The sequence below is a fragment of the Amaranthus tricolor genome, chromosome 3 (assembly GCF_026212465.1).
Source record: "Amaranthus tricolor cultivar Red isolate AtriRed21 chromosome 3, ASM2621246v1, whole genome shotgun sequence".
In the NCBI taxonomy this organism is placed as follows: Eukaryota; Viridiplantae; Streptophyta; class Magnoliopsida; order Caryophyllales; family Amaranthaceae; genus Amaranthus; species Amaranthus tricolor.
The window spans coordinates 24,546,003-24,562,164 of NC_080049.1; the positions used below are offsets into that span (position 1 = coordinate 24,546,003).

A 16,162-nucleotide genomic window follows, 5' to 3' on the forward strand; every position below is an offset into this window, starting at 1 on the left:
ATTGAATTAGATCTGAATTTACTAAGGTTTGATTCGATCTGATCAGGTTGATTGGGTCTGATCTAATTCTTTCTAATCTTACTTGATTAAGGCAAAAAGGTAAATGAAAAGGTCAATGAGTATTTTACATATAAGTCTCCGAAGTTTGATGACTTTTCTTATGTCGTTGTCACTTTTACACATACAAAATAATTTTATAAAAATAGTTGTTCCCAAAAAATTTTTTATTACTCATTTTGTTTTTTTAAAGAACTTCTCATTTTTTATTTTGGGTGTCTTATTTGTTGTTTCAAAAAAGAATTCTTTTTATTTATATTATAAATTTTAGATAAAAATAACTTCTTCATCCTCATTTTTAATATTTTAATAATATTTATAGTTTTCACATATTATCCACTAGTCATTTTAATATTTTTGTAGTTCTTATGGTCCCCACATGTTAACCATTAACTTTACTAAAACATTTTTTTATTAGTTGTGGTCCCCATATTTTTTCCACTAACTTTTTTTAATATTTTTTAAAAAATTTATAGTCATCACTTTTCCCACATTAAATTTATTATTTAATAAAATAATATCTTCACTATTGAATACATTCTATTTTTTATAATTTTTATTAACATTCCATATGAAAACAAAACTTTATTAAAGAAGGAAGAAATAATACATTACAAAAAATTTTTCTTTAACTTCTTTAAAAATCTACGACAAATATCAAACCCAGGGAGAAGTTGAATGATAGAACCAGAACTGAAACCATATACTATCCGTTTTTACTATACAATCACCCCTCACGCAAAAACTGAAGGCGGGAGAGCTTAAAACAATGTCTCCTGAAAACGAAAACCCTAGGAAATGGCGGTACACATGGGAAGCACAATCTCAACTTCCAATTCTCAAGCTGTTCATCTTCTCCGCTGAAATTAATCCAATACTATACTGCAATCATCTTGATGTCGAATTGAAGTTCGAACGATCACTTCTCATCATCACTTGGAACCATGAAAAACTCTCAAATCAAATCTCTCTTTTTGTTCCACTACCAAGGGTTTTGGTCGACCTTGATTCTCCACTTAATTTTGGAGCTTATGAAGACCACATTCAAGTTAAGATTCCTCTTCTTCTTCCTGTAGATCATCCTATTGTTTCATCTTTTGTTTCTGAACTTAATTCTGGTGATGAATTTGGTTCCTGTGTTTCGTCTGACGGATTTCTTGAACCACTTTCTATGGATTCCGGTATGATATCATTGTGCTAGGAGTGTTTTCTTTGGTGGTTTATGATTCTTTTGTTTTTTTATTTGACTTTTGTGAATTATTGCTGTGTTGGAATAGATTTTAAAGCTTTGTCTTCCAAAGGAGATGTGGACTTCTACTGCAGGAATTGTGCTTTTAAGCTGACTAAGCGCTCTGTTCGGTACGTTTTTGGCTGGATTCATGGTTTCCATTTCTAAATGCCTTGATCATTGCTGTAACTTTGAGCATCTCTTCGCTTACAAATAATTAGATTTCTGAAAAATAAATGCTGATTGTGCAACTAGATCATTACTAGCTAACTGGTGATTGCTATTGTCGTGAGTTGAAAAAGGAATGCTGTGCGCAAGGATCAAATTAGAAATTTAAGATATGAAGTTGTGAATTGAATGTAAACTTTGGACTAGGGAGTGTTGTTTGCACAGGATTGCAGTGGTCATGTTTTCTAACATAGTCATGTCTATAATTCTAACAGTCTTTAGGCGTCGTATCCTTGTATTTTCAATGGTTGTCCAAATGAATTCTTCTTCTCCATCAACAATAATGTTAAAGCTTTTATCCCCAAAGGTTAGGGCCAGCTATATCAATCAGTAGATCCTTTCCATTGGTCGTCGATGTGTATTCTTCTCTATTACTCCCTCCGTTCCTTAAAGAAGTTCTCATTTGCCATTTTAGAGTGTTCTATTTGTTGTTCCCATAAAGAATTTTTCTATTTATATCATAAAAATTTTGGACAAAATTAATTTTATCTATCCTCATTTTAATATTTTAATAATGCATATAGTCCCACATATCTTACACTAACTTCATTTTAACATTTTTATATTGCTTACGGTACCCACATGTTTCCTATTAACTTCACAAAATATTTTTTTATTAATTGTGGTCTTTATATTTCTTCCACTAACTTTATTTTAATATTCTTATAATCTTTATAATCCCCACTTTTCTTTCATCAAATTTATTATTCAGTAAAATAATAAAATAATGTATACACAATCTAAAAGATTCTATTATTCTTAATTCCTGTAAACATTTCTTGTGGAAACACGGAGGAAGTAATATCTATTTTCTACTATCTCAACCTTCAAATTTAAATCCTTTTGTATCTCTTTCCAGCCTTGCCCTTACCTATAGGTCATCTTCAATCTTTTTCACCCTCCTTTTAAGTCTCATGAGCTATAATTTTGTACTTCCCTTATCGGTTTGCTAATGCCCCGTGTATTCATAAACCTAAACCATCTTAAATGATTTTCTTTCATTTTTCCTTGATATTTGCAAACCTTTCCTTATATGTTAGTTTTAAATTCTATCTCTCGAAGTAGCCCATTTGTCCCAATATTCTTATCCATATGGTAGTGCTGGTCTAATGATTGTTTGATGGTATTGTCTTTTAACTTTAGGGGCTAACTTTGATTACATAATATCTGAGTAGCCCCCTATTTATTTTTACCACTCACACCTAATTCTATGCATCGCATCTTCTTGGGTTGGGTTTATCTTCCTTCCTTGGGTTGGGTTTAGAGCTCGTGCTTCAGTTTAGGCTCAACGGATAGTTGGAAAAAGAAGATGGGTATTTATTTGGTGGTTTAGGGAATTTTTTTAAGGTGGGTTGTCTTGCAGTAGGGACTAACGGTTACTTCTTTAGGTGTTTTTCCTAGTTTTATGTTGTACTACATGCCCCTTCAAAGGTTAAATTGGGCATGGCTTTCAGCCTCTCTCAAAGATCATCTTTCTAACCACCTATGAATGATCCAATCTTAATCTCCTAGAGCTCATCAATGTTACGCAACATACATCTATTAATGATGCTTCATGAATTTTTACCTTGTTGATATTCTGTCCGTTCCTCTCTTTCCTGTTTTTAACTCCCTTGAATCATTTGGCTGCCAACTTTGTAAGTTTGAACTTGGTTAAGTTGTATTTCTACTCTTTGGGGGTGACTTTGTATTCAAAGAACCTTTCCTGGCTCTTCTCTCTTTCAAGGTAGTTTTCCAGGTCATGAGTAGAGCGGTGACGTCGGGACATCAATCTTTATGCTTTGGTTATCCATGATTTGTCCCCATAATCTCACAACCTTGCAAAACTTGATGTTTCAACCGTGTTGCAGCTATGGCTTGAGTTAGTTGTACAATTTCTACCAAGCTGTCAATTCGATCTCACTGCTCCATTCTAAATATATATAGTAAATAACTAACTCCTAAAGCAAAATAAAGGAGCGCAATTCAATACTTATGCTCAGGAAACCTATTTAACCAAAACAAACTTCAAATTACATGTGTCACTATCAAGATAACACATAAAAGTACGTCCTTAAAAAATTTCAGATCAGAAATATTCGATTTTAGTACTTTCATGATGGCTCTTGCAACCGAATTCTCAGATTGATTTTTTTTGCGCACCAATCTTGAAACATCGATTCTGTACTGTTGATCATTCTACTCAAGTTCTGACGCGATTTTTTTCGAAGATGACTCTTAACACCTTGAAGTTTATATTCAGGAAAATTCAGATAAAAAAGATTTCATTTGATGCTTTCTTAATGGTTCTTGCATTTGTTATCAAATTGGGGTTTTTTGGCGCCCACAATTCTGATCAATCTACTTGAGCTTTTGATGCTATGCTTTTTGGAGATGACTCTTTAACACCTTGAAGTTTGATCAGATTACGATCGATCTATTAATTCACTTCATGGAATTTATGGTTGAGTAATGTACTGCCTTTAGTTTCTTCTTAGTAGTGTTAGAGGCCTCTGTTCCGTCAATGTGATGTCTTCTTTCCCTTTTAGTTCAAAATCCAATTGAAAAGAAGTTGCTTGAAATGTCCTCTTTAATTGTAAACTGTCTTGAAATATATGCCTATTACTGTTGATACTTTGAGTCAACTACATAAGATAACCTATACATGTTTCATGTGAATATAGCTGTTTGGTGGATCTGCCTTCTGTTAACTGGACTGATGTAGCTGATAACTGGTTTGGTACTTGCTGTTGTTCTTTTGGAGGGATTAGTGAGAAGCTTGTGACCAGATATGTAAAATCCTATGGGTGCTCAGAGGGAACATGCATGTTGACTACTGCATCTGTCATCCTTTGCAAAGTTGATCTTGCAGGGTTTAGGTTGTCAGAGGCAGATATGACTGAAAGTGGTGATGACAAGGGGTCCATTGACATTGCCTGTAATCATCGTAATATTGACGGGGCTACAATCTCTGTTGAAAGGCCTGTTTTGCATGATGTGTCCCTGAAACTCGGCTCAGATAAGTTCCCAATAGAACCTGATGAAGACCATAGTGGGAAGCCATCATGTTGTTCTCCAAGGGTTGCTCCCGTTACAGTTGCTGATCCAGCACATTGCTGTCGTGCACATGATGCATCTGAGTCTTCTCCGAAGGGTCAACCTTTAAATGAGCCTGTTTCTCTACAAGCCGACCAAAAGTCATTCTTAAACTGTTATCTTGGAAATTCATTTATATTCCGATCAGATGGCCTTTCAAAAGAAATTGAATGGATTGATTTCACATGTCCTCAGTGCTCGTGGACTCTTGGTGCATACCCGTGCTGTGAAGGTTCTGAACCATTAGATGGTGGCATTCGACTACTTAAATGTTATATCTCAATTTCTCCTTCATCCGTGTCATTAGATAACTTGTTCAGGTAATATATTGCTGCTGTTGTTTCATGTTATCTGTTTGACTATTATTGTTTCCTCAGCAATGGTGTGGAAGTCTCTGTTTACTTGCACTTTTCATCTTTTTATTGGGAAAGCATACTTAGTTTTTGTGCAAGTCCCTTGATTTGAACTTTAATTGTCGCTTGGTTCTTTTGGACAGCAAATACACATTGGAGAGAATGTTGACTTGTCAACTCCTGGAGAATGCTAAAGATGAGTTGTCCTTCCGCACTGTGGTTAAGGATCTGAAAACAAGATCTTCAATGTTGCATATTGTTCTGCTAAATCCTAATTCTTGGTGCTGTACTGGTTATTGCTCTGAAGGTATTATTGAACCAATTGTCAAGATCAACCTGCGCCCTGTTATTAAGGTGCTTTTTTCACATTGTTTTTACAATCTTGACTCTAAGCCCAGGTTAGTTTATCTCTATTATGCAAGTTATTTACTGCAATTTTTTTGTATTGATGATTTGCTTAAATGAGTTGCCCATATTTGGCTAATACATCTAATGCTTCTACAAGTCAATTTGTTTCTAGGAAAATTTGATTCTAAAGGTCCGACCTATAAGTGGTTATCTTTTAACACTATATTTAATGGAGGGAAAGGAAGGGGAGGGATTTGGAAGGATGAAGGATTCATTGTTTGGATAACAAAAAGGAAGGGAAGGGAGGTTTTTGGAGGGAAAACATGGACAAACGTTGTTTAAAATACAATCTATTCTAAAGCGGAAAGATTTGGAGGGAAAACAATTATTTTTCATGTTTTCCCTTCCCTTTCCTTCTAAATAAACAAGAAGCACTCTCCCTCAAGAAACACTCTCCCTCCTTACCCCTCCCCTTCCTTTCCCTTACCCTCTTCCCCTTCTCTTCCTTTCTTTTCCCTCCTAATTTGCTTTCCAAACATAGTGTAAAGGGTTGGTCTATAGGTGGTTATCTTTTAAAGGTCCGACCTTTAAGCGATTATCTTGTAAAGGTCTGGCCTATAGGTGTTTATATTTTAAAAGTCCGACCTTACATTTATCCTCCAGAAATTCGATCTTTGCATGACTTTTTCTTCTTAAGGTCTCATCGGTTTACTTGCACATTATTCCAAAAAAAGTATCATGTGTGGTCTAACTATAATTGGTTAAAATAAAATTTAAAACAACAAAAAATGAATAAGATTTTTGGATTATTATTAAAAAAAATAAACCCCTTTCCCTTCACACCACCCAACTCCCTCCCGCACCCAGTGCCACTCACCACTCTCCGCTTTCCTTGCAAATTTCGCCCCTTTCCTTCCACTCTCCGTACCCCACCCTTCCCCTTCTCTTGCCACCATTTCCCTACAAAGCAGAACAATGAAACAAATCTTAATTTCCATCTACCTGCAAATTCGATCAATTGAACAAATCCCAACCTAATTGATCGAAATTTGCCCCAAATTAGATCGAATTTGATCGTATTTTACCAAAATTTTGATCGAACTTGATCGAAATGTGTCCGAATTTGAATTAGGGTTTTCAAATGGGGAGGAGAAGGGTGGCACATGGAAAGGGTAGGGTGGTGGGCAGGTGGTGGCAATACAATGGGAGGATGGATGGTGGTGGTTGTAGCACAGGGAAAGGGAAGTGTAAATATTTTTCTATTTTTCCTTTTTTATTGTTTTTTCAGTTTTATTTTTTTATTATTAGTTTGCTTTTATAGTACTTTTGTTTTTATAGTTTTTTTAAAAATTTATTTTTTTGTTTTATTATTAGAACTCAAAACACAAAGGCTCCACAAACCGACTACCAACAACACAGGCTAAGCCACAACCACAGCACACAATCTACTTTGGAAGCAGCAAAGCAATATGATCATCACCACATCTAGCAGCTATATTATACACAACTGATTTAGCTATCTTTGTAGAGTAACTATTACTACGAAAGATACAAAAGTTCCTAAAACACCATAAGACATATATCAATTCTGTCCTGACCATAACTATAATCCTAGCCTTACTAGACTTCCTTCGCTTACTAAGCTTGTTCATCATGTCAATCTCTTGCTGCAAACTATTTGCATTCCAACTGAGCTGAATATTATCCATGAGTTCCTGATCTGCAACAATAGGGCAGCTGTAGAGAATATGATCACACGTTTCGTCAGCACTCTTACACAAAGTACACATCTGCTCAATGTTTATACCCCATCTATTCAGTTTATCCCCAGTGGGATGTCTACCTTGAATACCCATCCAAATACAGAAGATGCTACGAGGAGAAGCCCCATTTCTACGAATCAATTTGTTATACAAAAAGGGGGTTTGAGGCCCTAACAAGTGGAAATAAGCCTTCTTTATACTAAAACTGTTACTTCAACACAACATCTGCCAATCCTTCATTCCCATGAACTTACCTCTGTATTGAACGATCTTGGAGAGCATCCACAATATAGTGGTTCGGAAGTTCATGGACCAAAGATCATCTTCCTTGATATAATGATTATGAATCTAGAGGATCCTCAACCTATCTTGCAGAGAAGCAATAGCCCACAGCTGTTTTAAAAGAGAAGCCAAATTCCACATGTTATAATATCATGGGCTTTATGTTTAATTAATTTGGATGGATTATGGTGGAGCTGTTAGGGTGGTGCTCTTGGAGGGAGAGAGAAAATAAATGACAAGTTAGAGATGCTCTTGGGTGGAAGTAGGATGGTGGTGGAGGTGTTGAGGTGGTGCTCTTGGATAGGGAGAGAAAATAAATGCAAATTTGGGGTGGTTCTCTTTGGTGTAGAGAAAATAAAATAACAACTTTGGGGTGGAAGAAGGATGGTGGTAGAGGTGTTGGGGTGGAGGGTGGTGAAATGTTGGAGATTGGGAAAGGGGTGATTAATTAGGGTTTGTGAGTGATTAATTTAGATTTTAGTGAAAGTTAAAGTTAATTTGGTCCGGTTAAAGGTCATGTAGCAGGTCATCCGGTAAGTTGGTCTGAATTAACAAAGTTTTGTAAGATGATGGTTGTAATTCGCAAAAAAAAAAAGAAAAACTTTACGGTTGTAATTCGCTTCATTTCCAAAACTTTAAGGGGTATAGTTTGTAAATTATTATTATTATTATTATTATTATTATTATTATTATTAATATTTAGTTATCTGTTTTATTTTAAATTTACTTTTTTAAAAGTTTTAATAAAAATATAGTAATCGCAATTTGACGTAGTTGTTTTTAAAGTTAAACTGCTTAATAGGTAAAAAGGTCGGATTTTTAAAAGATAACTTTAGAATTAAAGTTTCTTTGTTTTTATTGTGTATTGTGATTAAGCTAAATCTGATTTATGTTTGCTCAAGCTTAGCTTGAGAAATACTCCAAGATGACTTAAGGAGCTTCGTTCACAAAAAATTTTTTTAGCTGGAGCTTGCTTCTTTGAGCCCTTGGCTGAGCTATCAAGCTTTTCTTGATTATATTGCAACTATAGCAGTATAGCTTATATAATTATCTAAATAGCTATTTTCCAATCAGTATTTATTGTTTACCAAAAGAATTTTTTTTGGTTAAAAGGAAACTATCTCGCACATGTAATCCTGTAGTTTGATCGAGGTTTCAAACATGTGCCTCAATACAAGCTAGCTTATTAATAAACATGAATGAAATAAATTTGAGTTTTCTCAATGAATTCTTGTTTGAATGTAATTCTAGATGCTAGTTTGCAACACTATTAGGTGCTTGTTCATATTTACAAAAGCTTCTCTTACTATTTTCCTCCTTAACACTTCATAATAGTGTTTGATCAGTTAAAATCTCTACTGAATCTTGCAGAATAGATAAAGAATGGGAAACGAAAAACCAAGCTGATGAGATCTATATGTCCGCTTATGTAATTAGGGAGCTTATAAAGTCCACTGAAGAAGCAACAGGCACATTTCCTCCTTCATTTAGCTCATCTCCCGGGTTTTTATTGGCCTCCATGCCAAGATGATATTTGCCTTTTCTTTTTAATTGTGGCTAATGAGCTATAATTTCTTAGTTTTTTCCTTACTGGTTATGTTTTACGTGGGTTAAGTGTAGTATGGGTCGAAATCCTGAAAATATTGATTCCGGCAGGGGGCATTATATCGTCGACAAATGTAGTGGTGGGGAGGCACGGGGCATTTGCGGATAGGACACTAGCAAATGTTTAGAGAATCTTAAGACAATGCAGTGATGGGCAGTACAAGTTCAATGATTATGAAGAAATTTGTAGGCAGTGTATACCCTGTTTTTGGGTGCATACTAGAGGCAGTATGACATGTTTATGCGTCAAGTTTCAGGCACTATAAGTAGCATTTGTATATTGTCTTCAGCAATATATATGTTCTTGTACTTGCTAATTGATTTCAATTGATTCAACCGTAGTTACATGAGGTACATAATGTTTATTTTCTCAACTTCATTTTATTATAGAACCAAGAGTTTAACTAGAAAAGGGTAGGAAAATAGAGGTGCAGTAAATCTCTCAACGATGAGTGCCGGGCAGCTTGTCCTTAATCTTGTCCATGATTCCCTTCTTCTCGTGTTGTTCATAGACATCATACCCAGGAGTCATGGTTGAGCTATATTCTTCATTCTTGTGCTTGCCACCAGGTAATTTTTCTTTTATCTTCTGCTTCAGCCCCTTTTTCTTCCTTCTTTCTCCTTGTTCTTCATACTCCGACTGCAATTTTACATTTTTAATTAATGCATGACACCGTTATTCATATTTACACTGGAATTTAAAGCGAATTCATTTTCTGGGAGGAAGGGGAGGGGGAGAGGGAGGGGGATGGGGGTGTGAAAAAAGTCTTACAGAGCTAGAACTGGAGCTCCCAGTGCGATGGAGCATGCCAGTGTGACCAGTGTCACGAGGCTTCTGATATTGTAATTGCTGGATTCCACCCATACCCACACCTGTGTCGTAGCTACCCATGCCAGTTCCGATTCCTGTATCATAACTTGCTGTGTCACCGGCACCACCATAGCCAGTTCCAGCTCCTGTTTGCATTCCCTGAGCTCCATACCCACTGCCCATTGTAGAATCATACCCTCCGGTACCTATGACACCATACCCACCCATCGTAGGATCATAACCTCCACCACCACCTAGAGTTGAATCTCCTACGTACCTGCTTGCTCCTATCTCATATGCACCCATGGTGCCCGTGTGTTGTACTGTGTTCCCATACTCGTCAGTTTGACGGACTGGGTTCCCGTACTCATCCCTCAAGAGATCCATTTTTTCTCTACTAAACAAGTTCTTTCTTTTTTGTATACAATTGGTAACTGCTAAGTCTTTGATATTCAGTTGGGTGCTAGATGCAGACAACAGCCTGATGCACAAATTTTATACAGAAATTTTGAACAGAAAAGTGGATATATTTATGTTTGGAACCTAGAAGCACAAGTCATGGTATTGAGTATAGATGATGCTGACACGTAGTTGTTTAGGTATGCTATGGCTCCATTAGGAGTTGACACGTATGCTAATCCTTAAATCAGAAGTTATTAATCATAAAACTCCTATTCTCATCCCTATATGTCTTTTCTTCCTTGTTATGTGAATTTTATATTTAATTGTGCATAATTAAAAATTAGAAAAGTTGATATGAATAATCATTGTATTGAGATGAATCAAATAAGATTTCACTTAACTATGTTTTAACTTATAGATTAATAATAAAATATAAATTAAGAATAAGAGATAAATAGCGTTTAAAAAATAAATGAGACACTTGTGGTGAATAGAAAAAGTAATAGTTAGTATAAACTGTTTGTAACAACATAATGATTGTTTGTTTAAATAAATAATTAAATTATTAGATACTCTTAGGGGGTGTTTATTAATATTATACTCTTAGGGGTGTTTTGGTATCAAGAATGGATGATTTGTTTGGTTAGTGGTATTAAAAGGTGGTAATGAGATTGATTTATAGTGTAACATTTCATTAAAAGTTTCATATTATTTTCATGGTAATGAAACTTTGATTATAAAAAAAATTTTTGTTTATAAATTTTCATTACCATATAATACTACATCTCTCAATAGTAATGCATTGGAATAAATTTTATGAAGAAAATGAGATGATTAAAGTTGGACAAGCATAGTCATTGTAATCAAGAGATTTTTCAATTAAAATTATACTAATTGTTCATTTTCATTATTATTATTTATTACCACAAACCAAACGGGTTGAAAATATAATAAAAGGGAATTCTAAAAGAAAAGTAATCGAAAGTGTTTTTGTTTAAGTTGTTTAGTATAGAAAAACAAATTGAATAAAAACGATACAGGAAAGACTTTTTAATCTTGATCCATTTATTCCAACTTTCCTAACCAATCTCACAAGTGAATAGCAAAATCTATTTCTGTCAAGGTTTTCCTCCAGCTTGCAAACCCCCAAAATTAGTGGCATCACTTTCTATCTTTGCCATGCAAACCACAAAATTGACGGCATTGCTTTATATCTTTCAATTTTCCCTCTCCCCTCCTCCTTTTAGAAACCTCACATTAAACCCAGGAAATGAAATTTGTGTATATTCCATCTTAAATCAACGAAAATATCATTCAAATGGTTGAAGTTAAGTTTAAGATTTTATATCTTGAGTTTTTTCCTCAAATTTAATCATAAATGGTGATTGTTGTGCTTGAAGACAAATTTGGTTTAAATTATGAATTGTGAAAGTGTTGTATTCTCTTCTTGTTGTTGCTAGTAGGTGTTGTATTTGTGGTAGTTAGCTGGTCGTTGATGGTGGAGGTGGCAAATGGTTGAAGTTTATAGATGGTGGCATATTTGTGGTGGTCGTTGGTGGAGGAGGTGGAGTGAGAGATTGTTTTCCGAACTAAATAACGGTGGTGGCGAATTTCAAACAGTAATTGGTGGTGCGGTTGTTTGTTTGTAGGGTGAGTGATTAGGTTTGATTCTTTAACGGAGAAAGTTGATTGTTCCCTCGACTTTTGTAGAAGTAACAAAATTCAGGTAATTACCCTCAAGAGATTGGGTTACTTGAATTTGTTATCCGAGTAGAAAAACACCATACCGTACAATCCCTAATGTGTATCCAAAAAGTAGCTAGTTAATCTCTTAGTATCGACTAATGACGTTATGTTCAGTAGATGAATCAAATCTTTTTTTTTTTTATAATTATTATTAGTGGATTCCACTGTAGGGGAACCATCGTTTCGTGAGTCTAACTAGCAAAGAACCATGAATAGTTAAATTAGTTGAGACCTAATCCCTTTAACCCAAATAATCAGGAGGTGGTATCACCAACCTTTCTACGATACTAAGGTAGAGAACAAATGGCTTTCTTTTAGTTCAAACCTAACACCTCACGGAAAAAAAGAATTCTTAGGAGAATATGACTTTCTCAATGAGAATTGTGTATGAGATTTACATACCTTTAATGTACATGTATTTTGTACATCATGTTAGCTCTTGATGTTGTTTTGTAGTTTCGTTATATGTGTTGTTGAAGGTATAGGGGTTTTATGGGAAGTTGTTTGTGGATTGAAATCAAGGTTGAGATTGTTGGAGGTTTTGGATTTATGTGTTGTTGAAGGTGTGATGATTTGGCACCAAGACATCCTCTTGCCATTCTTCTTCTTCTTCTTGCTCCCATTGGGCTTGGTGGTCGAGGGACAGAAGAGGCTACGAGATTCGTACACTAGTAATGTTTGAAATAAAAGTAAATCCTAAAAGATAGATTAAGGAAAAGAGTAAAATGATCAAATTTAGCTTTGAGATAGATTGAAAAGCCGAGTTGGCCACAAAAAAGAGACTCGATCATGGGTGCTAAACAGTTAGTTTTATTTGTTTTCTTTCCTATATTAGGCTTGTTTATATTGTACGTGAATTGGGTTATGGTTTATAAATAACCCAAAATCACCCTAATTAGAATATGCTAATCACTTTTAATCCATCTATCTCTCTAATTGTAACAATAATCTCTCTTACCCGCTCTTCTCTCCAAACCCTAAACCATCATTGTAAATCTTTCATAAAAGTTTCAAGAAAGCTATATTTTTATCAATAGAACATTTAGGTTAGGTCTAGACGTCGTCTAATTCCTTTATGCTGCTTGATTAGTGATTAATTAAATAATTGTTGAGTTCTTCAATTATGGTTTCTGATATCGATTTTCCCCAATTCGATTTCAAGCGATCTGGTCATTGATCATAGGCATAATTAAGTGTTTCAAACTACTTAGTTCACATTGTAACAACAGCTCAAAAGATGACCAAAAAGTATAAAAATAAAACTCATCAATACTCTAATAGGCTGGAGATATCCTGGCGGATCCAGATCTCAAAATTATGGAAAATAGTTCAACAGTCTTATTTGTAAAATAAACAATCTAAAATTTTTTCATTACTCCAAATTGACTTGTAAGTAAAATATCGCAATAATAATCGTGTCAATGCCACTACAAAATAAAAAGGACGATATATGTCATTCACAACGAATTGTACAAAAGTTACAAGTTACAATGAGATCAAAGAAAAAATATATGCAAGTGGGTTTTTGTTTGAATTGTCTAATCGCATAGTTTTATAAAATTAACTTTCTATGATTTTTATATTTCAATATATAAATGATTAAAATAATATTAAATTGCGTAAAAAATCAAATGTAGCAAGTACAGTGAAACGGAGGTAGTATAAGGTAACAAAATGCGTAGCCTATGCTATCCATTGTTATAATGTAGATCAGCTTGTAAATTGATATGTTATTACTACTTATTCCGTTCTAAAATACTCGCTACATTTTGGTCATGTACACAACTCTATCGTTCAAACTTATTTTATATATTACGGCTAATGTGTAATAAAAAATAAATCAAGTGGAATCTTGTTTGAATAGTCTAGTAACAATACTTTCGTTTATTAACTTCTCATAATTTTTAAATGTGTATTATTTAATATATATAAATGAAAAAAATAACACATTCAATCGCGTAAAAAGTCAAATGCAGTAAAATGAAACAGAGGAAATATTAAATAGTAAAAGTGATAATAAATTAGTTTTATTTTTCGTAAAATATATCATATTATTTTCATTTTCATGAATGAAATCATTATAAAAAAACCTTATGACATAAGTTTATTTTATTTGTCAACATTATTTATAGCAGTTTTCAATAAAATTTGAACTTTAATTACTAAGTCATCGATTCCTTCAAAGTAAAAAAATAAAAAAACACAAACAATAATTTTAAAATTATGCACATTTAGAGATGAAATATCAATGCATGCAACTCTCAAAGTTGTGCACATTTAGTGATGAAATATCAATGAGTGCAACGAATCGAGGGCTTATCAAAGCTGTGACTCTTAACTATGTTGGCTTTAAATGATGGCTTAAATCGAGCCCAAAATTTCCAAAAATGAAAATGGCTAAAAACAGATTGTATGGCCTTAATTATTAGCATAATGTATATATATATGATCCTCATTTTCATGATAAATTTGATCATTTCAAGATTTATTTTTATAATTTTTTATTACCATTTAATGTCAAATAAATTTTGCCAGAGAGATATTCATACTAAAATTATACTAATTTATTTAAATTATTAAGGGATATTCAGACTAAAATTATACTAATTTTTCAATTTTCTAAGTATCAAAAAATTTCTGATTTTTCAATTTTCTAAGTATCAAAAAATTTGTAAACACGCCTTTATTGTTTAATAACCCACTATTCAAATTGAAAAGAAAACTTAAACTTGTTACACTCAATAATGAGAATAAACAAATTAATAGCAAATTCAAAGAAAATTGACATCTTTAGCAGTCAAAGAAACAGAAAGTAGCACAACTCCAAAAAAAAAAAAAAAAAAAAAAAAGAGGTTGCATTACACAAACCACAAGAGTAGTAAATCACTTAACCATCATGCATATAGTCTTGTACATCAAAAACAAAGAGACTTTTGCACATCACTCTCTTATTCTTATCATATAGAAGTAACAAAGAAAGAAAGAAAGAAAAGCAAGAAAATCAACTATGATATCATAAACTGATGCTCAACAATTAATTATCCTCGGCGATGCTCTTCATCGATATTTCTTTGCCTTGCTCCTCCAGTGTCATATCCACCATGTCTCCCCCTATCATATTTTCCACCACCAACATCTCCGCTCAACAAGTCTCCCGTGTCATAACCAACACCAGCCCCAATGTCATGTCCTCCTCTTTCTCCTCCATATCCATGGGCCCTATCACCCTGGCCCATGTCATGACCAACACCAGTAGTGAGGGGTACATGGACACCTGTGCTACCCATGGTGGCAGATGTCCCATATGTACCCGTCACGCCGCCAGTAGTGAGAGGTACATGGACACCAGAATGGTACCCAGTACCTGTGCTGCCCATGCTGGCAGCTGTCCCATAAGTGTAAGTTGTTGGGTCAACATCCGTATCAACACCAGTCTCTGGGCGGTGTAATTGAGCTTGTCCACCAGTACCTTCGGTTCCATACTCTGTTGGGTCGTACCCAGTTGCACCAGGCATGGTTCTGGATGCTCCAGTGGAGCCCGGTGCACCTAATGGGTCACGGGCTCCGGCTGCTCCTGTGGTTCCTGGAGCACCCAATCCACCACCTTGGTTAGTGGTTCCTCTTTGACGATTTGACATTTTTTTTTCTTAACAAAGTTTGAGAATTTTAATTTGAAGTTGTAATTGCTGGATGTATATGAATACTCCCTACTGGTAATGCAAGGTAGTTATAAGTGATGGATCCTGCATTCAGTCGGCAGAAAAGATGATGATAATCAGTAATCAGTATGGATCTTTACGACACGTAGCAGTAAGATTGCTACGTGGCATATTTCTGGGGGATGTTAGTATATACATTACACTTTCTCTGCTTTACTGCTTAAGAGGTTATAGCTAGAAAGACGAGTCCTTTTTAAATTTCTTTATTATTTTTTGTTATAAAATGTTAAGACTTAAGACTATCCTAATTGGATATCGGAACACTCTTCCAAATATTTATGAAGTCTTTTTTCTTACTAAAAATAGGAGCAGAACTTTCTATCACATTAATACATTATATTACTCCATCGGCCCGTTTGGTACATGATATTAGAGGGCGGTAATGGTAATAAAATTAAGTAATAAAAAATTTGGTTGTTTGGATGCTTTCAATGGTAATGGATGGTAATAAAATAAGGTAATGAAATTACCAAAAAGGTCATTTCTATTACCATCAAACAACATGGTATTAGGTTGTAATGGTAATGAAGTATTACTGTGGTAAT

General features: G+C 34.4%; 3 protein-coding genes across 5 annotated transcripts; 1 reads left to right on the plus strand and 2 right to left on the minus strand.

Moving 5' to 3' along the window:
* Window positions 1-658: 658 nt before the first annotated feature.
* LOC130807856 (uncharacterized) lies at window positions 659-9,293 on the plus strand. 3 transcript variants are annotated; one of them, XM_057673226.1, is made up of 5 exons: window positions 659-1,238; window positions 1,335-1,416; window positions 4,177-4,908; window positions 5,085-5,339; window positions 8,706-9,293. In XM_057673226.1, exons 1-5 carry the CDS (start codon window positions 827-829, stop codon window positions 8,863-8,865), a joined length of 1,641 nt encoding a protein of 546 aa, XP_057529209.1. In that variant the 5' UTR covers window positions 659-826; the 3' UTR covers window positions 8,866-9,293. The 3 variants fall into 3 exon arrangements, with proteins under 3 accessions (XP_057529209.1, XP_057529211.1, XP_057529210.1); XM_057673228.1 differs by having other exon boundaries at window positions 4,264-4,908; window positions 8,706-9,256; XM_057673227.1 differs by lacking the exon at window positions 8,706-9,293 and adding an exon at window positions 6,664-8,023 and having other exon boundaries at window positions 713-1,238.
* A 72-nt stretch (window positions 9,294-9,365) lies between these two features.
* On the minus strand, window positions 9,366-10,265 carry LOC130807857 (dehydrin Rab18). Its single transcript, XM_057673229.1, has 2 exons — window positions 9,712-10,265; window positions 9,366-9,579 (listed from the first exon to the last, which is right to left on the minus strand). The coding sequence occupies exons 1-2, from the start codon at window positions 10,135-10,137 to the stop codon at window positions 9,382-9,384; spliced, it is 624 nt and encodes a 207-aa protein (XP_057529212.1). The 5' UTR covers window positions 10,138-10,265; the 3' UTR covers window positions 9,366-9,381.
* Window positions 10,266-14,774: 4,509 nt separating this feature from the next.
* On the minus strand, window positions 14,775-15,575 carry LOC130808723 (glycine-rich cell wall structural protein 1.8-like). Its single transcript, XM_057674193.1, has one exon. The coding sequence runs from the start codon at window positions 15,534-15,536 to the stop codon at window positions 14,937-14,939; it is 600 nt and encodes a 199-aa protein (XP_057530176.1). The 5' UTR covers window positions 15,537-15,575; the 3' UTR covers window positions 14,775-14,936.
* Window positions 15,576-16,162: the final 587 nt, after the last annotated feature.

What these genes read in the sequence shown, in the direction of transcription:
- LOC130807856 (XM_057673226.1), top strand. Translation starts at nt 827, where the DNA reads ATGTCTCCTGAAAACGAAAACCCTAGGAAATGGCGGTACACATGGGAA. An exon ending in ACCACTTTCTATGGATTCCG is followed by an intron (nt 1,239 to 1,334) that starts GTATGATATCAT and finishes GTGTTGGAATAG; the next exon opens with ATTTTAAAGCTTTGTCTTCC. An exon ending in CTGACTAAGCGCTCTGTTCG is followed by an intron (nt 1,417 to 4,176) that starts GTACGTTTTTGG and finishes ATGTGAATATAG; the next exon opens with CTGTTTGGTGGATCTGCCTT.
- LOC130807857 (XM_057673229.1), bottom strand. Translation starts at nt 10,137, where the DNA reads ATGGATCTCTTGAGGGATGAGTACGGGAACCCAGTCCGTCAAACTGAC. An exon ending in GGAGCTCCAGTTCTAGCTCT is followed by an intron (nt 9,580 to 9,711) that starts GTAAGACTTTTT and finishes GTAAAATTGCAG; the next exon opens with TCGGAGTATGAAGAACAAGG.
- LOC130808723 (XM_057674193.1), bottom strand. Translation starts at nt 15,536, where the DNA reads ATGTCAAATCGTCAAAGAGGAACCACTAACCAAGGTGGTGGATTGGGT.